This window comes from Argiope bruennichi, chromosome 2 (assembly GCF_947563725.1).
Source record: "Argiope bruennichi chromosome 2, qqArgBrue1.1, whole genome shotgun sequence".
NCBI lineage: Eukaryota > Metazoa > Arthropoda > Arachnida > Araneae > Araneidae > Argiope > Argiope bruennichi.
In genome coordinates this window covers 28,094,909-28,122,606 of record NC_079152.1, presented here as the reverse complement: position 1 = coordinate 28,122,606, position 27,698 = coordinate 28,094,909, and the positions used below count along the sequence as shown (strand labels likewise).

The 27,698-nt window shown below is 28.8% G+C and overlaps 1 protein-coding gene across 1 annotated transcript in view; it reads right to left on the bottom strand.

Moving 5' to 3' along the window:
* LOC129961655 (neural cell adhesion molecule 2-like) overlaps window positions 1–27,698 on the bottom strand; it is a 229,545-nt gene that overhangs the window by 157,005 nt on the left and 44,842 nt on the right. Inside the window, exon 2 of the mRNA XM_056075181.1 lies at window positions 1,900–2,199. Within this exon, the coding sequence (XP_055931156.1) occupies window positions 1,900–2,199 (300 nt within the window). The remainder of the gene's footprint in view (window positions 1–1,899; window positions 2,200–27,698) is intronic.

The window sequence follows — 27,698 nt, the reverse complement described above, 5'->3', positions numbered from 1 at the left end:
AGTTATTAACAGATATAAAATTTGTAGAGGCACTGAAAATAATAATAAACTGTTGAGAATGAGAAGAGATGGAGACTCAGTTCCCTGTCGAAATACATAATAAATACGAGATCAAAACTCGAGAGAGGGACCTTGAGAGAGTAGAAATTGCGTTCCTCGGCAGATGCGTAGATCTTTTTCTCTTAACTATTATTATTACTTGTAGAGAAAAATAAAGAAAATGCTTCTCATGGCTACTTCAGATATACAGGGTGGTTATAAAGGAATAACCCAACTTTCCAGGTCTTTTAGAAGAAAACAAAGTGCAGTTTTATCGTTCATCTTAAATCAAAAAATTTAAATTCAGCACAGTTATAAGTGTTCAATATGGTCTCCTCCAAAAAAGAAGGGTAGTGAAGCAGTAAGATATATTTTTTTTTGCATGCCCCACGGTTTTTTTTTAATTATTAATATGATGCTTTGAATGTATGCAGATATGCGTATATGACAATGTTCTATTTTAGGGGAGGGGCTACATCAAACAGTAGGTATTTTTTCACAGCCACTACCTGACCATTATCTTATTTTAAAGGCAATTAATATTGACTATGTTAAAAACCTACGCTGTGTATAGTTACGTCGAGTTAATTTGAAACAATTAAGGTATTCAAAACATCTGATTGCAGATGTTTAAATAGTCCAGTATAAAATGCTGATAAATTCAAGCCACATCAGTGCCTACCTAATAGTGTGACTTGGAATTTGAATTCTGGAAGTAGCAAACTTCATATAAAAATTAATAATAATATAATTCACTTAATATATTTAAATCTTTAATTCGAAATTTTTATATCATTATTTATGAACTATATCTCAATTTTTAATATGATAATAATCAATAAATTGGAAAAATGCTTCATAAATTACTTTAAAATTTCTTATAAAAAAGTTGAAATATGTATATTAGAATTACCCCATAAGGAACTGTGAACTTTGCACGTATTTCCAATGCCAATAGCAAGACAGGCAGCAATTTACTAACGTCTTTCAATTCATTTATAATCATAACAATACGTGTTTCATTTCGTAGTCTAATCTCTTAGCGTCCCTGCAAATAACGTATATTGCTATTTCCATTCCTAACTTTCGAAGAACGATTACGAATTTTGACGATAAATATCTTTACTGACTTATGTTTACATTTTATGACGTACATATTAATATATTAGCAAATATCCATTCTATTTCAAAAATAAAATAACTATGAGTCGTTAAATATATTGATGTCAGTCTCTGCCTGAAAGTCCTGCATTGCTGCCTCATCGCGGCAGGGGAGTGTTCCTGTGTGGAATGGACGAAGTACGTTGGGAGAGTATTCTCCTGGTAGGGTCACCCAAGGCGTGAAAGCCATATCATTATGCTCAGCTAAATGCAATACAGGCATGAGGCAAAGTCAGACTTCAGCCTTTGTTGCTTCTGGGTCCTTGACATCTTCAAGCGGCATTTTCAGCCCTTTTATCATGACTCGTCGATTAGGAGACAATGAGAACACTATGAGGCTGTGCTACAATGGTGAAGACGTTCGGGCTCATGGACCTGGTTTGATGTTTCTGTCGCCCAGGTGGGATAAGCCACAACAACACATTGATGTCAGTCTAGATAAAAGTACAGAATACTTAAGGAATAGTCTTCCTTCCTTGACTCTCGATTTTATTGTAATATATATCCAATGTGATACATAAATCCCTCTATATTTGTTCATGTAATCTTACTAAGTCCATAGCAAAAAAATATCCAACATAAATAACATTAGATTTAAATAATCATATTCTTAATTGCTCTTACCAGAAATATTAAGATAGTATATTACTGAAGTCTAGACTGCAACTTAACATCTAATTAAAAATCATTGTAACTTACAGTGGACTCTGAGGATTCTTTCATCTTCTACGGTCATCTTTGGCAGAGCGGGGTTGGCCGATTTGCAAAGTAGCCTCTTTCCGTTGTCCCTCGGAGTAGCAGTGAATAAAAGGGTACTGAATGTGACGTTTCCTGCTTCTCTCATGATTTCTGAAACTCCTGCAGTTATCTTATGTCCGTCCAACCACCAGGTGGTAAGGGCCCTTGGTCGGGATCCTCTCGTTTCGCAAGTGAACTCATGCTCATCCCCTGAGAGGAGCACTAAGGGCATTCCTTGAATCCTGGCTTCCGTTGGCAGAACTAAAAGAAGAAAAATAGTTAGTCTATCTGTAGCCATTATAGCAGGTGTCTGTTAGTATCAAAATTCAACTTTTAGCTATGCAGTCACAAAAGGTGTACATTTTCGTACGATAACGCATGAAAATATGAAGATGGTAACACAAATGGTTACTATCTTTAATCGGCCCAGTGTAGAGAAAAATCTGGTGCAGGTCTAGAAATGATATAAAAAATGAAAGAATACTGAAAGAAAGTTTAAATAAAATAAAGCCTGTCATTTTTTAAATTTTAGAAAGATTTATATTTCTTTACCGTTTCAAACTTAAAATGATATTTGAGTATTTACAGCAATGGAATAATTACACGACACCGGTGATATCGTTGATTTATATCACTGGTGCTTTTTTGTCATTCTTATTTTGAATATGATTATGTTCATTCATACTAAAATGTTTATTACCACGATTTGATTTTCTTAGGAACTCTAAATTTTCTGTTTAATGCTTTAAAGAGGATTCTAATGATTTGATATTTCATAGTGTATAGTTTAGTAGTTCCAAAGTTTTATTGATAAGTTTGCATTTGTATTTTGACAATTCCTGATTCTAACCATTTCAGAAGAAGTAGTAACAAAAATGCTATAATTATTTCAATTATTAATACACAATTATTAGTACACAATTATTAATACACTTTTGTTAATACACTCCTCTTTATTAATATCAAGCGTTTTTGGAAGGTAGCAACCTGGTTTTAAATCATAAGAATGGCAAAAAACAAATGTCAAGTACCTGTTTGCTGAATAGTTATATATCAGTCCATAGCTGATGGAAATACAGTTAATTCAAATCGGTGTATTAATGCGTTGCATTTATAAATGAATGATTGGAAATGAGGATTTGCATAATAGGGTTAAAAACTCCATTGGCATGGTTAAGAGCTTCATTCATCTGAAAAATATATTCATAACTGCATCAATGCATCTGAGCTAATAGCAGATTAATCCTTATCCTTACCGATTACCTATTCGTTTAGGAGAAGCATTAATATGTATAATCTTCCTATAGAGGCACTTGAAGAATGTGTGGATCATAAATTCCTATGAAGCTGATAGAATTGGAGCAAATAATCAGAAATAAATCGCCATTTTCCTATCAGCGGTATTTTGCTCTTAGCATTTTGAACAGTATATTTATTAAGATTAGTGTACCTTTCATGGAACATTAATTACCTTGTTATTTATAAAATTTAAGAATCATAGAACACTTCAATAATGAAATAAAGAATAAAGTTAATGAAAATTTAATTAATATCTCATAATGATACTCCTCATTAGTTCATTTCCAGTAAGAACAACTTTAATAGCCCAAAAGATTTGATTATTATAATGATAGGAATATTGTATTGATATAATTCAATCATTTACTAATTCCACTTCACACTTATTCAGATCCATTTAGCAATCCGGTAATCACGTAATTGGAAAATTTGGGATTTGGAAGGCTTAATTGGATCTTTTTAGTTATAACAACACTTTTGAGACTTTATTTAGTAGCAAGTCCAAACTAAAGTTCACTGACGGAGAGAAAATACCCATACCACATTTGTTTAAGAATCTTGAATGTTTCCAAACTGAAATATTTAAGAAGTAGGGAGGTAAAGCATTGCCAAAGAAAAACTCACTTTTTTCACATTTATGTAAATAACAGTAAAAATCTAAAAAAAGGGAAAATAATACTGCTTAAAAGAAAGCAGTTTTGATTATGTTGTAATAGGATGTTTGGTTTCATAGTCGGAATTTCGGTTACTTCAGTTTTAAGTAAATGGCAAATTATGAAAGAGAAATAGAATGACTAATGCACAATTGCCAGTACGAGACAATTTTCACTTAAATCTGCTTAGTAATGAATTTAAATTTAGTTATGCGAGCAATTAATTAATACACATCAGATGATATCAAATTTAATTAATAGAAGTTACATTTGTGTATGAAAAATTTCAAATAATATGTATTGTTATCTATTACTTCTGTTTATTATGTTATTAGTTTAGTTATGTTATTAGTTATTATTATGTTATTAGTTTAGTTATGTTATTAGTTATTATTATGTTATTAGTTTAGTTATGTTATTAGTTATTATTATGTTATTAGTTCTGTTTATTATTATTATGTTTTATAATATGTATTGTATCTGTAACTTCAGTTTTAAGTAAATGGCAAATTATGAAAGAAAAAATAGAATGGCTAATATACAATTGCCAATACGAGGAAATTTTCACTTAAATCTGCTCAGTAGTGAATTTAAATTTAGTTATGCGAGCAATTAATTAATACACATCAGATTATATCAAATTTAATTAATAGAAGTTACATTTGTGTATGAAAAATTTCAAATAATATGTATTGTTATCTATTACTTCTGTTTATTATGTTATTAGTTTAGTTATGTTATTAGTTATTATTATGTTATTAGTTTAGTTATGTTATTAGTTATTATTATGTTATTAGTTTATGTTATTAGTTCTGTTTATTATTATTATGTTTTATAATATGTATTGTATCTGTAACTTCAGTTTTAAGTAAATGGCAAATTATGAAAGAAAAAATAGAATGGTTAATGTACAATTGCCAATACGAGGAAATTTTCACTTAAATCTGCTCAGTAGTGAATTTAAATTTATTTATGCGAGCAATTAATTAATACACGTCAGAGTATTTTCAAATTTAAAGAATAGAAGTTACATCTGTATATAAAAAATTTCAAAATATATGTATTTTCTGTTCAGAAGGAGACAGATTTTTTTTTTATGTGACAAATATTCATAAGAGTATAAAATGACATTCTGTATGTGATTTTTACTTGCAAACATAATTAAGTCCACAGTTTGTCTTTACAATGTCCCCAAAAATTATGAACAAATTTTTTGAGATCTTTGTCAGATGATGACGATGAAATTTTACATAGGAAATTATCTTCTGAAGCATGATCTATGACCATTAACGAGCAATGTGGCCGACTTTTTGGAAAGCAGATATCAGGATCGTAATATAGATATATTCAATAAAACATAACTGGTTTATATTGCATTTATGGCCCCGTAAGTGAAAATGAAAAATCCCTGGTACATATCTAAGCCACTCACTGTTTTGAACAATATGTGGAAATAGGACTTTATTGTTGAATGAAGCAAACATGTAGTATATTATCATGATGATACAAACTCTCTTATATGGATTTATTACTGTAAGTATGTATAAGGTACACGGAAGATGATACACCCGCACCATCGATCATCGTCTACTTATCAGTATCGTAGATACCGTAGCAGGCGCAAGTACCAATTATGAAAAGATGCCAGATCATTTCACACAGTAAACCTTTATTATGACAGATCGAAACTAATTCCAACAATTTTAATGTAATTATGAATTTTTGTTTGGACAATGTGCAGGGATAAATCGATTTGATTTGTCTTTGCCGTCAAATAAAGTAAACAAGTAGCATGCTATCATGATGAGTCAAACTCTCTTATATGAATTTATTATTGTAACGACGCATGCGGTACATGGAATGTGATATCCCCTTGCCATCAATCATCGCCAACCCGCCAATATCATAGGAGCCTTGGAGCATTCGGATTCAAGAATCCGTTCGTTTCGCGATGTAAGAATTCATTGTTCCAGATTGATGAAAATTGGAATATCTTCTAAAATTCAGTAATTAATTTTTCCATTAAAATCTGCAATAAAGTTTATTTTCGTCAATAAAGTGATTTTACATCATTATCGAGTTTCTTTTTTAGCGCGTATTTCTGTTGCGTCATATTATCTATTATTATTTATCTTTGAATAAACCTTGTGTTAATTTTTTTTTTTTTTAGTTCATGGTCTGACAGACTGATGTTCAAAGTTTGTAACGGATATTTTGGTACATTCTGTGTTATTGTTTGTGATAAAAGAACTGATTTGCTGAAGTCCTTTTTATGAAGTAACAGGGGGAAAAAAGAAAAATAGTTCGAAAAGTATCGAACATAGAAGCTATATTTTATAACATTTATATTTTTTAAAAACTATAAATGTTATAAAATATAGTTTCCCGAAAGTGTAAAAGAATTTAGATGACGACAAAATAAATTGAATTTTGATGCCTTCATTAAATAAACCTGGTAGTGTTTAATATTATTGACAGATTTAAAAAAAAATATGAAAAAACTAATCAAATGAAATAATCTTCATTCCAATAAAATCTCTTTGCTTTATTCCAATTTAAATTAAAAATAAAAATCATTCCCAATAAATAAGTATTTTAAAAAACAATAAGAATTTTCGAAAGTTGAAAATTACTTATTTGAAAGTACAAATTGAAAAAAGAGGGCCTCTCGATATAAAAAATTATGAATTCGAAAATAACATTGAAATTCCTCAAGAATGGGAAGAGAATTCTATAGTAATTTTTTTCACTTTTCCATCTTTTTTAATAAAATTACTTTATAATTTTTAAATAATTTTAAAATTTTAATTTTAATTTATATAATTAAATTTATAAAAAAAATTAATAATTTTAGACGAATTTATATAAAAAAGTATGAAGAATGAGCAATGTCTTATAAATATATACATATTGGAAATAAACTAAATTTCATCACACAAGATTTTAATTTTTGCATTTAAGAATCTTTTGGATAAAACTACATTTAGCGACTTTATTAACAAATACATATCAGGATTTGACATCGAGAAATAACTATAATAATAACAATGCTCTTTTGTTTCTTGAGGTGTTTAGATCCATTTTTTTCCTTGTATTTGTAGAAATTGAAAAAAGGTTTCGGGCTCGGAAATAGTTTTTTTTTGTATTACAATTTTTATCACACGAATTGAAATTATTGTTCTCCATAAAACTTCTTTAAAAAGATTGTTTTTATATAAAAACCCTAAAATATTTAGAAGTTCAAAACGAATTATTTTTTTCAGCTAGATAAAAACAAACAACCTTTAGCAGTGGTTCATTCTTTCCCTTTTTAAGTAAAGAAACCAGTAAACAATTTTTCAATGCACCGAAAGAAGTTGATTTTTTTTTCCTCTCTTTTCCATTAAGCATTTGTTTTTTTAACCAACTTGAATGAGAAATTTTTTTTGGGCCAAAAACAGAAAAATGGCGTGATAAAAACCGGATATCCATTAATTACAAACCTGTTGAAAAAGTGTTAGTGGAAAACAATTAAGTATGGGTCGTCAGATGTCAAAAAAAAAAAAAAAAAAATCATAGTGACATTCATGCAACTATTCACAAAGAGAAAATTCTCTTAACTGCATTCACATCATTTTCTTTTTTGATCTTATTATTCTTTTTATATAACTGAAACATTCTATTCTATTGCTTAGGATAAATTTAGTGATAGGGAAATAAAATAACCATACAGCAAGGACTGCTTGTTTATGCATAACAAAGTCAAATGAAATTACATGATTATTTTTATAATAATGAAATTCATTGTAAAATTTGCAAGATTTTCAATTCTATTAAATAAAAATAGATAAAATAATCATAAATTAAATTTTTCCTTTGAATATAGGCCAAAAAATGGATTAAGTCATATTCAATTAATTCTTCCTTTTTCAGTTAAGTGTTTTATGTGTAAATCATATCACTGCCTCTCCGATCCGCCCGAAGGCATACGGATAATAAATACAGAATGACAGGATCGTCGAAACAGCAGCACTGGCGGGAACTGTGGCCAAGTCTAAAGAGCCATCACCGGCCAAGGTACAACCCTTCCCTAAGAAAGTACCTCCCGCCATCGATGGGAGTAGCCAGACTCCCACCTTTTCGTGCACCCTCCAGGGGTGGTCAGATCCAATCACCATATTGGAAGCACCTCATTCTCATTTCGATGTGCTCCTCCCCTCCCCGAGATGTGTGAGTAAGTCAACCATCTAACTCTCCGACCCGCCCGAAGGCACACGGAATAAACCATAAAACTGAATGACCGGACCGCCGCAACAGCAACATTGGCGGGAACTGTGGTTGAGTCCTAAGGGCCGCCACCGGCCACGGTACAACCCTCCCCGAAGGAAGTACGTTCCGTCATCGATGGAAGGAGCCAGATCCCCCACCTATTAGTGTTCCCTCCAGGGTGGCGAGATCCAACCACCATGCCGGAAGCATCTCATCCTTATTTCGAGGTGCCCCCCCCTGGGGTGTGTGATGTGTTAGTAAACTGTCGTTGCAAATAAATTGGATAATTCAGTTTTAGGACTTTTTCTTATAGGTTTATAGAGGTTGGAAGATTGATTTATATTATGCAATTAATTCTTTAATATCTTAAACTATTTCAAGCTTCTACACTAAAGAAATGCTAAAAATATTTATTAGTAATTATTTTTAATAGAATGTTTTTTTATCTAAATACTTAAATATTTTAATGATAAATGAAAAACTTTTGTCTCATGATAATGAATAACGAAAACAGCATTAAATATAAAAATTCCCCCCACCCCCCAAAAAAATACTGAAAAACATATTAAAAAATAAAAAAAAAAGCATTTAAAGAACAAAAGTATAAATTTTATAAAGCCAATTTAACCAGCAGAAATTAATACTTTCAATGTTCAATGTCACTGAAAATTTTGTAATTTATTTTTTTACAATGCACGTTTTTTGCATTTTAGAAATTTTTTTTAATAATGTATAGCTGCTAGCGACGGCGCATTTTCGCATTTTTTGTTCCCATGAAATGCAATTTCTGAAACTCTGTTATAGTTGTTAAACATTTACATTTCAAATTGAGATGAATCTTATTTAAATTCAAATTATTTTCTACTCTATTTAGAGAAAAATCTCTTTGTTTTTATAATTTTATCCATATATTTCTAATTTCTTGAGGAAAGAAAAATTAAAATATATCTGCTTTCTTTTTTTAAGTAAACTATATACATTTTTTTAGTATTATATTTATGAAACTTTCAGAAAAATTTAGTATATTTCACATGAACACAGTTTTGTGTTTCTAACATCATTCACGTAATATGTTATAATGATATTGATCATTCAAATGCAAATGTGTATTTTCAATCAAGTTTTGAAATTTAAGGTCCATTAAAATTTAACAATGAGTAGTTCTCAAATAGTTGCTCTTACCTGGATTAAAAGAAATGATGCGGCAAATTTGTTTAGCATGATATAATTTGTAATGATGAAATTAGTATCAAGTTATTCCAATTATGTTTAAGTAATGAAATAATGATTTCAAATATTTTGAAGGTAAATTCAAAATTATGTCGACAAAAAGATAAGAAAATAAAATGTGCAGAAAAGTAATAAAAGCTATACTTCTTATTCTTATAAAATGAGCGCTAGAATAATCAACAAAATTGTATTCACTTTTTTAACATACAACTTTAATATGAAAGATAATAATAATGCAATAAGGAATCAAAGATTTCTCAAGAAATACTTTTATATCCATAAGATCTGTGGTCTATCGAGCAGCAGATCGTCTCTTATCTTCTATCCTAAACTCATCAATGATGACCAGAGAATATATCTATTAAAACACTATGATAGTGCATTATGGCCTTTTCTAGTATAAAAAAATTTTGCTTGTAATTCGGTAAGAACTCACAATCCTTCAGCTTGCTATACTCTGCGTGAATGAAATTTATAAAAAAGTGTATGCAAATATATTGTTACCGAAATTCCGTCTGATATGGGAAAAAGTACAATGAATTCGATGACTGATATCAATGCTTTTTTCTACTAGTAAGCTCAAAACCTCAGATATCAAAACTCGGTTGAAGTGTACACAAAGACAGTACATGCAAAAATCAATCTCACACCGCAGACAGCAAATCCTTAATTGAATAGCAGCCCGATACAGAGAACTCAGTGTAAAGCAAATGGGGAACTGACTTTGTGTTTAAGACTCCAAGGAGAAGATTCAACTATTGGCTTTGTGTGTGCACTTCTGCTTTTATAGCTTCCTTGATCGGTTATAGAGAGATTTAGAAGGACTCTGTATCTTGGCTTCTTATAGAGATATCCCCAAAACTCCTGTATTTTCGAGAACCTACATTTCTGTCACTAAAGCCGTTGGCAATGCTTGTTATTTTGTCGCTGTAGTCAGAGGTAATTGACCTGGCATCCATTCAATATCCATTAGAGATATATGTGATATGTTTTCTTTACTATGAAACTAACTGTGCAAGGAAACAATATTACATATTTGTAAAAATATATATACTTGAATGGAAATTACTTGTATGCTAACAGCAGGAGTGAGACATCCTTATTTTATGATCAGGCTATTGTGCACAGAGAAGCAATATTACAGATTTGTAACAATATATTTATTTAAGAATGAACACTACTTGAATGTGAACAGCAGCAAGGAGACATCCTTATTTTATGAACAGGATATTGTGCACAGAGAAGCAATATTACAGATTTGTAACAATATATTTATTTAAGAATGAACACTACTTGAATGTGAACAGCAGCAAGGAGGCATCCTTATATTATGATCAGGATATTGTGCACAGAGAAGCAATATTGCAGATTTGTAAAAATTTATTTACTTGAATGGAAACTACTTGTATGCGAACAGCAACAAGAAGACATCCTTATTTTATGAACAGGATATTGTGCACAGAGAAGCAATATTGCAGATTTGTAACAATACATTTACTTAATAATGAAAACTATATTGACAGTATACAAAAGATAATAGAATATTATGAGCAGCCTAGCCACTCGTAGGAAATTGCAAGTTGACATGGAGTTCGTCTTTTCCACTGAATTCCGCTTACTTACTTGAGGAAAAAAAGTTGATTTGTAGTTCTTTATACACCTAGCACCTAAATTGAAACTAACCTAACTTCCTAACCTAACTTAATTGCACCTAACTTCCACTTTCTGCTTTTATTATCTTTGGTAATATCTACTGTACTCCTATATTACTAACAATTGCACTTTTCGAAAAAACCAAGCCTATAACAGGCATTTACTTTATGTTTGGAATTTTATTTAAGAAATAATAAATGCGAAAGTAACTAAGGCTTTGAAGTTTTCCTCTATCCGTGAAGAAATGTTCTTTAATATTTTCGACATTTAGGAAATTGAGAAAATTTTTAATTTCAGAAAACAAGTGGAAATATTTTAAGGTTGGGGGATGAAATTAGTTGACATCGCTTTTGTTTCTAGAATTTGGCCGGTAAATTTATCTTACATCACAAATGTTACACTCTAAATACTTCAACTTTTAAGTTTAAAAATTATAGTTATTTTACTTGATGAAATGAATACAGAAACTTTAAATTTTGTGTTTATCGCTGCATCTTTCTATATAACTGTTACACAATAAAAGAGCCGGCTTCCTGGCATAGGGGTAGCGCGTCTTCCCCGTGATCTGGGCGTCCCGGTTTGGGCATGGTTGTTCTTCTGTTGTTCTATCTGTGAGATGTGTGAATGTGCCCTCCTGTAAAAAGGGGTTGTGCAAGCGAATGAGTGATGCGTGAGTAGCAAAGTCGTACTCTTGGCCCTAGTTGGCGCTGCTATAAAAAATAAGAGACCTTCCCCCTCAGGCTTAAATCGCTGTCTTCGTAACAGCGGGCTTGTCAGTGGCAAGTGCCATAAGAAACAAACAAACAATAAAAGAATTAAAACAGAAATTAGAATATTGCTTCTTTTTTAGCATAATTCTTGAATATCTCTAAAGTTTCGTTTGTGATATAACTAAGATGTTTTCTAAAAAGAAAAATTCCGATAGAAACTTACAGTAATGAAAATTTTTTAATATTCTCTTTTAGGAATTTATGGTAGATGGAAAAATGGAACAATGTAGATAGGGCAATTTTTAACACAGCTTCTCTTCACAACTATGATATTAGATAAATTTCCTTTCATTTGCAGTAATTTAATTTTTTTGAACTTTTCAGTACTTAGAAATTAGTATAATTAAAAATCTTTTTATTTATCTAGGCATAAATTTAACAGGGAGCAACTTTAGCTGTTATGAATTAAAAGCTGGCATGAATTGTAGTAAATTTTAGAAGCTAGATATGTTCTAAAAGATAGAATTTCTGTCTAATATGTTTTATTTTTAACTTCAAATGAATAACCCTTATTCTTCTAAACAACCTACGGTAAAGAGAAATATATTTGAAGCATTGAAATTACGAAAAAACATGTTCTTATTCTTTTTTTTTTTTTTTTTTTTGCATTCAAAGTTTTAAGTGCAACTTGCTCTACTGTTCAACAACATGCCTTTGATGCATTATTTACATTAATATTACTGCTTAGTTAAACACTTTCTTTCTTTCGTTTTTTATAACGACATCGCGTTTGATGAGAAATTATTTTTGAAAGTAAACTGTCTAAAAGACTCCCATCAATCTCATTAGCGAATATAAAAGTTTAGAATTTTATTGAAATTACTCAAATTTTGAGATTTTTAATTTATTAATTATTTTTTTTTATATTGCTAACGAGCAAGAGACGATATTCGTTGTTTACATGAAATATTCCTTATAAATGTAAAATATATATTATGAATAAATTAATATTTATATCAACCAGAATGATATTCGTTTTTTAAAAAATAAAAAAAAATGATGAATTGATTTTTTATTACATTACTAATATTAGAGGAATCGCTACAAACTTTGTGTTGTAATATACAGAGTGGTAATAATTTAAATTCCTCTTTGAAATTATCATAAAAAAAGCTACTGGACCAAATGTTATCAAATTTGGTAATAGTTTAAAGGAGGAGATGGGAATTTCTGTTCTGGTAAAGAAAAAAAAAAAAAAACTTGACACCAGGGAGAAAATGGCGCGGTATGCAATATTGTCAAACAAAATAGGACATGAAGACATCAGTTTAAAATGTGTTTAATCATTTCTAAAACACGTTTAGGAAGCATGTTTGTGGTGGTGACATTATAAGCCAGATAACAACTTCCGGGTGAGAGAGTACTCTTTTGTCTAGTTCTTATGTTACTCGGCTATGAATCCTAACGTTGCGAGTTCGAACCTCAACCCGCACATTGGTGACCCTGGTTCTGAAAAACCGCATCCTTCGTTCAGCTGTCGTGGCTCCATCTACCGGCAGCAACCACTCACACACGCTCGCCGTCGCCCGCCACAACACTTGGCGCGATATCAACGTTCGTCGCTCGCCATAACGCCTGGCGCGATAATCACGATCGTCGCTCGCCATAACTGGCGCGATAAACTTTACCGACTCACTGGTGGGGAACTATTGTGGTGGTAACATTATAAGCCAGATAACAACTTCCGGAGGAGAGAGTACTCTTTTGTCTAGTGGTTATGTTACTCGGCTATGAATCCTAACGTTGCGAGTTCGAACCTCAACCCGCACATGTTCAATATGGCGTCCACCGTTTTCTGAAAGCAAGTTAAATCGCATTACTGCATTCTCAGTAGTCTTAGCATATCAGGAAAAATGTTACGCACATGTTGGTGGTTCGCATCTTTCAGTTATAACAAATTGTTCAGATTATGCGCATAAACATTACTTTTTGAGGTAACACACATTGTATATGTTTCACAAACACGTTTCAGAAATGATTAAACAAATTTTAAACTGATGTTGACATGTACTATTTTGTTTGACAATATTGTATACAGCTTCATTTCTCCCCTGGTGTTGAGTTTTTCAATATATATATATATTTTTTTTTGCCGGAAAAGAAATTCCCATCTCGTCCTTTAAACTATTACCAAGTTTGATAACATTTGGTTCAGTGGTTTTCCTATTATGTCCATTTCAAAGTGGAACTTTAATTATAACCACCCTGAATATTCTCCGAACCCCCCCAAAAAGACGAGCAATGTGTTTAAAGATTTATTATAGATTCGATTCAATTTAATTAATCGAATTCCTTGCATTAAGATTCAACATAACTTTACTGTATTAAGAATCTTACTATCGGAGCAGCGATTAATATATTTTTTAATTATTTATATAAACTTCTTTTTTTATTTTTAATGATTGTTTGAATATTATTTATGCGTTGGTAGTGTTATTTCCTATTTAAGTTTCTCCGCCACCAAAGTTCCCTTCTGTTGATTCGGAATTAGAAAATTAGATAATTATAATAAATTAATAAAATTATATAAAACTCAACTAATTTTTTATGTTTCCAGAAAAATAAAGTAATTGCAAATATAAGATCTTCTTTGACATAAAAAGAAAAAAAAATTAGAATTATTCATTTCTCTGTCTCTTTTCTCTTACTTCTTTTAATTATTCTGAATATTTTATTTCGATAAATAAATAGTTTGATTGATGATATTTATGTAATGAACCTTTCTAATTAAATATACATTTTACTATGTTAAATCGAAAATAATTTTTTCCAAGTTAAATATTGTTAAATATTTTTATTAAAAACATACGAGTCAAAACTTTACAGATATTTAACGCCTTGTTTGTGGGATAGGTAATTCTTATTGTCTCTATTCGTTCAGGGTTTTTATTTGAAATTATTTTTGATATTTTTAAGATGGTCAATACTAAATTAACGTTTAAAAATGTTTATCACATTCATTGGATCCGAAAATACCAATCCTGTATTTTTTCTTATTCAATTTTGATAAAATTAATTTTTTTCATGCTTTCAAGTAATTTTCCATTTTATGTTTAATTAATTTCATATTAATAAGAATTAAATTCTGTGATGGTGCTGATATGTATCGTATTCCCGATAACAATATAATCTCTACTAAAAATAAATAAGAATATGTTTGGGTATGTGTATTGGCTTTCTATAGGATAGACTGAATTACTAAATGCCTCTCGAATATAATTCAGATGGTGGAATAAACACCTCGAAACGATTTTCTTGATTTTTTTTATTAATTGAAAATTAAACGAGATTTTGGTGGGGTTTTTTTATTGTAACTCTAGAAAACATATTGCCCAAAACTGATCAAACTTTTTGCCCAAAACTTTTCATATTATTTTAAAAAGTATAATATTATCATTTTAATGACTGTTATAAAATTAACAGTATTGACATTTTTTTTTCTGAATATTGAAAATTAAAAAGGTTTTTGCCTAATTTTTAATCATATATTTTATTGCTGAATTAAAATTCAAATAGTTTTTATTGTTGCCTCGGATATTCCACTTCATGATTTTCATCGTTAAAGGTTAAGAAAGAATAATTATGTTTAATATTTGTGTAGTTTACGTAAGAAATAAAAAAAGGAAGTTACAGGTATTAAAATAGAGATTACTCAGGTAATTATGTTTTAATTAGACCAATAATGTCGCAAGATTTCGTTCTTAGAAGATTATTCTTGTGGGTATAAACCTATTTAAATAAACTGTATATGCAATTTGATGCTTAAAAATATATTTATGGTGGAATTATTAGTATTTAGTTATACATGAGGGATTTATTTTAAGTAAACTTGCTAATATTCGTCGCAAATCAGCGGTTCATTAAAAGTGACTATCATTTGATAATCTAATTCCTTTTCTTAAAACCATGGAAGGCCTTATTTGGCAATTAATTTAAGAAAATTTGTTAACATTTTGCAAAAATGATATTAATGATTGATGAAAATAAGCAAATAATAAAAAAAAAAAATTAAAGGAATTTTGTGTAAACATATGATGTCATTGATGTAATAAAATGTGGATATTTTTTATGAAAACTTTGAAAAATTAGAGAAAAAAATAATAAATTTTGAAACTTTGTAAGAAATTAAGAAAATTAAATAAAAATGAGTATCACTAAAGAGAAACTTCCTCTGCATTCAATATAAAGTATGAAAGAAATGAACGTAATTAGAATTCTAATTTACTTAAAATATTTCAATCAGTTTTACTCTTTTACGAATATCACTTTAACATTCTCTTTTCTTGCCCAACTACTGAGGGAAACTTTTTTTTTCTACTTTTAAGAGAACAAGTATCTTTTTACTGTTACTATGACATAAAGTTTTCATGAATATTGCAAAACAAATAATCTATAGAAATATATTTGCCAATAAATTAAAAATCATTGTAAGAAAGGAATCGCAACAAATCTTGTATTTAGATACAATAATAGCATCATTATTAATTTACGAATCGCTTCCTCTAATTTACGAATCGAGTCATTCCTCTTCGTGTCCTGATGTACTTCCACTTATCTTTTTAATCTCTAAATAATGGTTATCAAACATTGCTTACCTCTTTTTGGTGCAATTGCTGCTTGTTAACAACTCATAAGAATATTCAAAGTATGCATACCGCATTATTTTTCACTTCCTGGATTAATGAAGGGAAAAGCAATTGCGGTTGTGGCTTTACATGTTTCTAAGACCAACACAACCTTTGGCATCTTGGGACGAACACTGAATTAATGATTTAGTGCGTTGCTCAGAATTCAATGAATTAAAAGGAGTCAGTGACAGGAAGAATTAATTGTTTCACGAGATCATCTATCTTTATGTAAGAACAATAGCCTTCTGGTTGGTAAAAATTAATTTCAACGACAGCGATTAATTATTTTCTTATTATTAAAAATGGATGACATCTTCATTAAATTTATTAATTTTTTTGAATGAAAAGGTATTCATAATTAAAGACGATGATATATTAGGATATTTAAATATTTTTTCATTTCCCTTCTATCTTTTTTACAATATTTTAAAAAAACACAAGAAGGGGAAAATTTGCTTACATCTGTATATGAAAGTCCAAAAATAATCTTTTCTGTAAAATTTATTTCTAATGTAAGACAAAATAAATTCAAAAACCAGTCTTTTTATTTTGAGCCCCACTATCTTGGGAGATGGTAAACATTTTCAATATTGTGGATTTATGCCTTACAGATGAATTCACCCACAGAATTTCATATTTCTGAACACTTCAATTAATGCATCATCTGACCTTTTTTTTAAAAAAATAATTTTAGTTAATAATTATATTATTATTTTCAAAATCCTCCCTTTTAAAGATCCATTGCCATCTGCATTATTCTTGAAATGCATATGACAATGGATCTTTAAAAACTATTAAAAATTATTATTATAAAATATAATATATTAAAAGTAGTTCATATTCAGCACTTGACATTTAATATTTAAGTAAACTGTGCAGGCAGAAGCGTGAAACTTCTGCTTATAGATTAGTGTTACAGATACATTTTATTAACTGACCCTCTCTTTCATAACAGAGGGGGGTGGAGTACCACATTTAAATTTTTGTGTTTTTTTATTTTTTTTATTATTAACCTTTATAGAAACCAAAGTATTTTCATGCAAATACCAACCTACCTTATTAAGGATATTTTGCAATTCGAAGTGTATTTCTAATTGCAATAATTAAGAAAACAGACACTTGTTGCAGTTTTAGAACATTCGTATATTAATAACTGATATAAAAAACAATAAAATCGCTTTCTAAAAAATTTGAATAGAATTGTAATGATTCAGAAATTTTAGTATAATGCCACAGTAAAAATTGAGAATTATTGAAAGATTTTTGAAATTTATAATTCTCTGAAAAAAAAAACTAATAAATTATTTATGAATTGAGAAGTAAATAATTTAAGATGATAGGTTGATTTAAGAATTGTTAAATAACAATTTAAGATTAATTGTTAAATAACAATTAAGAACTTTTCATAAATAATTTTCCTAATACGCTACAAAATATGCCTTTATAAATTTTCCTGTATTTGAGATCAATTTTCAATAAAGACAAAAATATTTTTAAAAAAATTTCACTTAAGGGGTTTATCGAACCACTCACAATTAATTTTCGCTCGATTAAGAATTAAGAAATAGTAAAAAGTTTGATTATTTCAACTTTTTTTACTAAGACCACCACTAAATACAATAGCGTTAGAGTTATTATATATATATATATATATATATATATATATATATAAAGAGAGGGAGGGACTGTAAAGATTATTTAAAATATTTTGATTATTTGTTTGATTTTATTTCTTGTTTAAAATTACTTAGTGATTAGAGAAAGAATTTTCTAAAGAACAAATTCTAGAATAAATTATTTAGTCAAGTGACAAATTAAGAAAACAAAAATACATATAGTATTTACGTTAAAAGGAACTATATCAAAATGCATTTTTTTTTACCTTTTATAAAAACAAATCATGATATATATAGTTTGATATTAATAACAAAATTAATCCATCCATTCCAGTTTTATCCGGTTTTAAGAAATCAGAAATCATGGAATTCATGATTTCAGAAATTTATCATGACATGCTTGCATTTTTATAATATTAAACTAACATTAATGATATTTACTGTACAATTACACAATGAGTTTTTTAAAATAATTTTAGGACAAACTTTAATTGCATTTTCTTAATATTTGTTCTATGAATTTTCAAACCTGCAGTAATTTTTTATCAAAATATTAATTAAAATTTCATTTGAAAATCTAATTCATATAATATAATTCAGTTTAAAGAAAATTTTACTTTGTTTTTACTTCAGAGTTTTCTAAGTAAACTTAAATATCCATATACCAAATTGTAAGCGAATAAATAATTTTAATTAATTAATTTATCTTTACTACAAAGTTCTTTCTCTTTAAATTCCACGGTATATTTATACATAGTAGAATATGTTGTGAAGTTTAAAGAGAAAACATAATTCTTCATGTACATTTTTATTATCTCGTTGGTATGGTATTATTGGATTAGGAAAAATGAAGAGTTTTATTTTCAGTATTTAATAACCAAATCCAGTATTATCAAGCTTATATATTTATATACAGAAAATAAAACTCTCCTTTCGAAATCCCATTTGCTTCCAAAGTTTTACTTTGGTTAACCGATTATGTCGTCTACATAATTTTTTTAAAAGAAAAGTTTTTTTTTTGTTTATCTGCTTAAAGGGTTTTAAGAAACAAAAATAAGATTAATTCGTCCAATTAGGCAATGGGAAAACAGCAATGTTCTTCAGTTTTTATCTTGACGCAAAAAAAAAAAAGTAAATGTTATTTTACGTAGAAAAAAAAATCGCATCATTTTTTTGCAATTGTGAAAGTTTAAAAACAAAGTAGTTGTATTTGAACCTTTTTAAATGAGAATGTTTCTGCTAAAAAAGGGAAAAAAATGCGAGATGAAAAAGAAAGTACGCCTTAATTATAAACTAGAAGAAAAAAATATTTCATATAACAATTAATTCAGGATTGCCTAATATACAAAATAATGTTTCTCTAAGTGATTGCCAACAGCATAAATGTAGCTATACTGTTTCTGCTATTCATCCAAAATTGTAAAAATTCTGGATTAATTTTATAACAGCATATATATTCTTTTAAGCAATATGTGCTCCAAAAGAGGTACAGTTAGTTAATCTAAAAATAAGATACCTCTAGATGTCGAGTATTTATTATTTCACCTTTATAAAGCGGTGCTTATGGAAATGATTCAAGAATGCAAGTTTAAAAGAAACAACATTTGTACTGAAAAAGTTCAATTTAACATAATTAATTAACAATTATTCCGAAATTTTTTCATTATGTCTATCTAATTTTTTAGCGACTTGCAATATGATAAGTTTAATGATATGACATAACTTCAAAGTGAGCTCATCCAAAAAATAAAATGGATTTGTCCAGTGCTAATACATTTTTATGCTTTTTATGTATGTATATTAATTCTTCGCCGATAATTGAAACTTTTCCCAGAGGTTCATCTGCGAATTGGAAGAAAAAAACTCTGAATTCATAAGGAAAACAATTCATTAAAATTCACTGATTAAAAAGTTCTTTAAATAATTATTTTTAATGCAAAGAGAAATGTCTAAATAACCATCTCAAAAAATTTGAAAAAAAAAAAAAAAAAAAGATAGCGGAATTAAAATGCCGAAGGCAAGAATTTTAATTTGAACTCGTAAATTATCTCGGAGAAAGTGACTAATGATTATTTCTTTTTTTACAAAATTCTTTCAATTATGTGGGAAGTGCAAAACATATATTTTTAGAAACGTTAATTGTTTGCTCGTTTCGGAATTTTTTTTCTATAATTATTCTGTTTTCAATAACTACATTAAGAATTTTTTTATATTTATTAAAATTGATATTACACGTAGATGGACAGAGAAAATAATTCAAATAACACAAATCTTGAAAAATTTTAATAATAAATGTAAAAATTTGGAGTTCATGTTGACATATACGCAAGCTGTTTTATTGTTAAAACATAACGTAATAATGATAAACCAGTTAATTTTAAAATTGATACAGCAACTCAAGCAAATATAATTAGTAAAGAATTATTGTTTAATCTTTTTGGGTATGAAATTATAGAACGATAACTAAAACATCTAAATTGTTTATCCAGTGATCCAATCCATTGACTTATTGGGATCCTGCAGGTTATCTTTTAAATTAGCCGGAGTGATCTCCAAAGAACGTCCTCACATATTTAATAACTTTAAACGAAGAATTCTTGTTTATATATGTACATTTATTTATTTCGTTATCTCGGAAACTGCTCTAACGATTTAGATTATATATTATATTTTAATTATGTTTTATTTGTTTAAGCTTATGTATATAGGTATCAGCCTTGAAAAAACGCAATTTTGCACACACACACGCACACGCACACACACACACACGCACGCACGCACAAAAAAAACTTTTTTCATAATTAATTATAAGCATATTCAATTTACCCTCCGTAGTGTGGGCTTTGCAGTACGGTGGTCAGAAGAACATGAACGAAGTGCGCTCTTTTGCTTTATTTTTCATGTATTTATATTTAATATTTTTGCTCTTTAAGTTTATCTACTTAAATGCCTTTCCTCAAAAAAATTACTAATTATTTTAGCCGTTACATAACAAAACAAATGCCCATAATTCTGTCATTATTACTGTAACAAACTTAATAAATCTTCTATCCGATTTACAATTGCTTCTTCCTGAGAATTTGTGTTCGTCTTTATAACAAATATCGGCAATTTCATTGGCTTAAAATGTCTTCACAGTGTTTGCATCTCACGAATTAACGATTTTTTGTGAAGAAAAAGTTTATCCAACGTATTTCATTCGTTATAGAACTTGAGATGCATGTTAATTTCGTATGGCGGGATCAACTAAAAGAGACAAAATGAGGAATTTATTTTTAAAGTAATGGACAGAGGAAAAAATAGGTAATGAAAAGAAGGAAAAAGAAAATTGCATTTTGAAAACCTATTCTCAGATTAAGGACAAATTCGAGTCATGTTGTTTATTTCTTCGAAATTTCTGGCATAAGAAACGCAAAAATAACTCTTATTTTGCTTTTAACAAGCTGAGAGTTGGTTAATATACGATCCTTGGTAGGTTGGCTAATTTTGGGCGGATTTTTCCGCAAATAAAATTAAGTATATCTCAAGAACTATTGCGATTTTCCGAACAAATTTGATATATATATTCATAAAAAAATCTGCAGAGTCGAATTATTAAAAAAAAATATCGATCACTTCAATGGAAAAATTTCGAGATAGTAGTTAATTAACTCTGTTAATCATTTTGTCTATCTGAACAAACCTGTATTTTTAATCTATTTCCCTTGGCACCATTTGGGAAAATGCAAGTATAAATAACAAAGTTACAGAAATATTCCATTTTTTTTTGTTGACGACTGTACATACACATTAAAAAGTCGTAGTCAAAATATCTGTAATTGATTAGAAGTCATAAATAATAGGTCTACTTAGACTGTGAGATCATGAAAGATTAGAATATTCATAGCAACTGGGACGCAAATTAATATTTTTCTCATAATAGGGCATACATATCTATTATATATATCTTTTATTGTGTCTTGTAACAATTTAAGAAAATTATTACAAGACACAATAAAAGGTTTTCGCAACTTCATAAACCTTTCATAATTTTTTTAAATTTTGCGTTGTTGTTTCTTATGGCACTTGCCATGGATAAGCCCGCTGTTATGAAGACAGCGATTTTAAGCAGGTGGAGAAACATCTCTTGTTTTTTTTTATAATAACGCCATCTAGGACCAAGTGAAAAACTTAGCTACACACACGTCACAACTCTTTTTACAGTGCGGACTTCATTCACGCATCCACAGATTGTAATTTAGGCCTGAATCAGAGAACGATCACCCCTGAACCAGTACCCCCACGCCGGGAGTCTTCGGCCAGTGGGGTTCGAACTCGCAACCTAAGGGATGAGAAACCAACGTCTTACCAACTAGGCTATGCCGTCCTCAACCTTTGTAACAACGGTAGATAATAATTTACTCAATACACTTTATATTCTTAAATTTCTTTAATTTTTATATGTAGAATAAACTCATGGGTATTTTCTTTATTATATGTCACTATTCGGAGCTAATAAAAGTTTTTTTGATTGCATTTCTATGAATTTGTATAGAACAATTCAGTGTGTCAAAAATGCATAAAATATTTTCTGTTATGAAAAGAAATAAGTGTATAGTTCTATAGAAAAAAGATAAATATATTTATTTCACTAACGATTTCATTGAAATAAACATAGGAGAAAAAGCATTGCAACAGAAAAAAAATGATTCACAAGAAAAGATTTTATGAAAAAATAAAAGATAGTATATAAAAGTCAATTCCCGTTTATCTATAACTATGCTATTTTGTTTATTCCTCATTAAATCTTCATTAAGATTTTATCATTAACTATTAATAATTGTTTCCTTTGAAATTAAATACTTTATACAAATTGCGAGAAGTTATTAATTTAATAAAGCATAAAATTGCTACATGGTAAAAAAGATTAAAATAAAAAAAGATAGTATATAATATTCAATTGACTCGTTTATCTATAATTGTGCTGTTTTGCTTATTCCTCATTAAAATCTTCATTAAGATTTTATCATTAACTTTTAATAATTGTTTACTCAATTAAATACTTTATGCAAATTGGGAGAAGTTATTAATTTAATAAAGCATAAAATTGCTACATGGTAAAAAAGATTAAAATAAAAAAAGATAGTATATAAAATTCAATTGACTCGTTTATCTATAATTGTGCTGTTTTGCTTATTCCTCATTAAAATCTTCATTAAGATTTTATCATTAACTTTTAATAATTGTTTACTCAATTAAATACTTTATGCAAATTGGGAGAAGTTATTAATTTAATGAAGCATAAAATTGCTACATAGTATACTCCACATTTTTAGAGATGAAAGAATTCTGTCAGGAAGTATTAATGTATTTAAAAGCTGTGCAGAAAACTGATATTCTGGAGCTCTTAAAAAAACAAATAAAGGAGAAAAAAAAAGATTTTCAGCAATCTAATTTATATTTAGAAGTATTTAAACGAACATAAGATTAAAAAAAATTTCAATGATTAATCTTTTCAATTTATCGCAAACACCAGGTTGTTTTTTTAATTCAAGGAGAAATAAATATTTCTGATTTATTAAATTTGAATAGCATTAATGAAGGCTTTTAAAGAATAATAAATGAAATAAGTATGTGAGTTATGCATTGGTAAATATTTTGATATTTTTCAATCATGTATGGTAAATAGATATAAATTCAAAAAAAAATGTATTTAGAAATGAAAGCGAAATTATTCATAAATTGAAATCTATTGTCAAAATATTGAAAATGAAGCACATAAAAATGTGTAATGATAAGAAAGAAATTAAAACTTTTCACTCCAGTTCAAATATTTAAATACTTGAAAAGTTTGGAAAAAATTTCAAAGCTTAGGTTAAAATACTCATTTTATATAAACACATGTGTGTCGAACAATGAATGTTTTTGCTCTGGAGAAATATTTCTAATAGAAATACAGAATTTTGTGCCTTTAAAAGAATATTTTATACTTTTTGCATAAAAAAAATTACCATGAGATTGTATCAAAAAAGTGTTTTGAAAAATTCTGAGAAATGAATTACGTTTTCCCGCCTTTTCCGTGAAAAAATATCCCACGTGTCCAACATTTTTTTAAAAAGCAGCCTTACATTATGCCAACAATGGGGACAATTGAAAGGCAGAGTGAGCATATAGATGAAACCACGATTCATGTAAGCAAATAAAATAAAATAAATAATTAAAAAAAATGAAAAAAACTCTCTCTCTCTCTCTCTCTCTTTTTTTTTTTTTTAAGAATTGAAAGAAACCCAATTTTTTGGGCACAAATGATCTTCAATCTATGATGAACACTTACCAGTTTAAAGATAACTGCTTCAAGAAAAATTGATACAATGGGGCATTTTAAATATGAAAGTTATTGAAAGCTATATACAAGTTTATTTTTCAGACTCTACCCGAAATCTGAAGTTATTTTCTATTGAAATATAGTAAATGCCTAGAGAAAAATATTCATAACAAGCATGATATCAATTTGCTTAGTATTTTACTCACGACAAGTTACATTAATATTTTTATCTCTAAGTTTGCATTGAAACGTGTTTAGTGTAGGAAAAATATAAATAGGATTTCCAGTTATAAAGGCAACTTTCAATTAACAATTTAAAAAAAAATATCTCCCATATGTGATGTTTAACACAAAATATGTGGTTTTGAAAATTTCGTTTCTTAACATTTTTGCTTTAAATCGTATACTTAAATATTTACATATAATAAGAAATCATTTAATGAAATTTTTTTATTAGCTTACAAAGACATGCGAAGAATTTTAAATTAATTAGAATCAAACAGTTAATTTACTGAACAAAAATCAAAATATCTATTTCAAGGGTTAGAATAAAAGAATTTATTTATTTGTGATACATTATGGAACTAAGGTTTTTGAACAGAAATATTTGCTTCAATTCTATTGTTAATCATTTTTATTTTATCATATTCGAGATATAGAGAAAGTACTGGGATCGTTAAAAAATTCGAACTCTAAATTTCGAAGAGTCTCTACGATTTAGACCACCTTAAGTTCGAAAAAAAAATTGGCATTATTACTGTCTATCTAGATCAATATATCACAAAAAAAGCTTTGGTTTAAATGGTTGAAATTTGGTATACGGTTTTAGCACAACATTTATGATTTCTATCAAAATTTGAGCAAAATCCCCTCAAAACTGTGTCTATCGGATGTTCGAATATAAATTTATAAGATGACTACATAATAAAGAAAGCAAAAGAAATACAATTCAGCACCCAAATTTAACATCTATATTGTAGACATTTATGAAATTTTGAGCAAAATCCAATGGTAAGTTGAATGTCTTTTCGGCCAATGCATTCAGAAACATGCTGTTGATTCTAATGGCACTTGTCATAGACAAGCCCACTGAATTTAGAAGTCAGTGATTTTAAGTTCAAGGCTGCGTCTCTTGTTTTTGAGTAGCGCCATTTAGGGTAAACAGTAGACTTAGCTACACACACGTCACAACCCTTTTTGCGGGGTGGACTTCATTCATGCATTTCATTCACTCAAACACAGATCGTAATTTAGACCTGAATCAGAGAACGATCACCCCTGATCCAATACCCCCAGTGGTATTACTCTCGACATGGAGGGCTTTGTGACCACGATAGTTTTATCAGTGCGCCAGCCACCACACACACGGAGAGTCTTCGGCGGTGGTGTTCGAACTCGCAACCCAAGGGATGCGAATTCAACGCCCTACCAAACTTTTCGAAAGAACACTGCCGATGGTTTTGCAGTGCATTGTCATTTGAGCTATCAAATGTCACATAAATATTCAATAGTTTTTAAGAAAATCTTTAGAGCTCTAAAAGAAACTTCAAAGAAATTACATTCAGTCTGATTTGAAAGTTGTGAAAAATACTGATAATCAACACACTTATATTTAAAAAAAAAAGATTCATCGTAAAAAGCTGAAATGCTTCAAATAAAAAAGCAGGTGAGGTATATAAAAATATCTTCTGTACTCTGTAGAAAAAATCCAGACCCTTAAGCGACATAATATATTTTTATTCTTTCCGACTAAGTTTTTAGAATCTTTTTTGTTATATCTACCCTTTCTGCCTCGTTTTTAGAAATCAAAGAACATTTCCCTCACTATTGCATTTGATCGTTCTGGCCACTTTGAAGTGACACATGACAAACTGAATGCGATTTGAATGTCAGAAAGATTCAGGTGTCGCATTTTTGCCATAAAGACACTTTACGGCGTAGCATCCATTTTCTTGTCAGTTGGGAGAAATAACACATAATCTGGTTAAATAAGATTCCGTAACAATTTCTTCACTGTTTCATCTTCTTGCACTGAATTTATTCGGGTAGATCCAGTCATCGCAGGTGTCAAGACGATGGCATCACAGACTGCAATTTGCATATGATCTTCTATTATGAAATAACATTACTTTTGCTTATATTATTAATTCGAATTATATTTCGAATACCTTGTTAATAGAAAGCACATATATATTAGCTATAGTATTACTATTATTTAAAAGATTCTATTACCACGGAAATAATTATCAAAATTATAACAATTTTATTTTTAAAATTTACAAAGAAAATATTTTTTTTCTCTTCTAACTTTCTAATATCGGAACACAAACTTTGTAATATCCGAAATGGTAAACATGTTCATGTTCAAGACAATTTAAGATGTTTACTTCTTTAGATAAAAGCAAATTTGTTTATAAACTGAAGTTCCTTTGAAATGCGTCCTAAAAAATTTGAACATAAACTACAAAAAAAAAAAAACATACTCAATGTTTTGTGCTTGAAAGTCAGCTATTTGTAAGTTTGTAAAATGCGAAGATTTAGCAAGAGCATGGGCAATATAAGCACTTGATTTTCTCACTTTACGAGTAAATTCAAAATTCGCTCAAGTGTAGGCATTTTTATAATATTTTTTAAAAATAATGTACATTTCTTTTTTAAAATTGTTTATAAAAATCTGGAAAATATGAGTTTTGTTAAGGATTAAAAAAATTGGTAAATATGGGAGTACTGTAAGGGTAAAAAAAATCAACAATGTTGCTCGAAATATTCGTGATATTTTACAGTATCTAGAATTGCGAAAATCGCTCTGAGTATAATCTTACTATACTAGCATTAATATGGCGCAAAGCGTAAATAAAATAAAAAAGAAGTAAATGGAAAGCATAGAAAAATAAATCGAAATATTTTTAAAAAAGGTCATATGCATGAATGCCTCTAAAAATATACTTTTATTTTTTCAGAAGTCAGGAAAATACTTTTTGATGGAAAATACTTTATCACGCTAAGAGTAGGAAAATAACATAGACCATATTTCAAAGAAAATTTAACATATTTTCCATGTCGGATTCTCACCGATCGATTATAAAATACGATTTGTGAAATTCTTTGAAATGAATTAGTAGTTCCATAGAATTGTTATTAAAAGATCAGAATTTGTAAAACATATACAACAATATATTTACTTCTTTAAGTTGGTCGTTTGGTTATTCAGAGAATGATTTTATACCTTGAAATTGTACTGGATGAAGGAGTAAATGACGTGACGAATAGTCTTTTACGTTTAAATAACAGACAATCAATTTGAGGGGAAAATTATAAATATTAAAAACAAACTGTAAATTGTGCAGTAAATTCTTAAG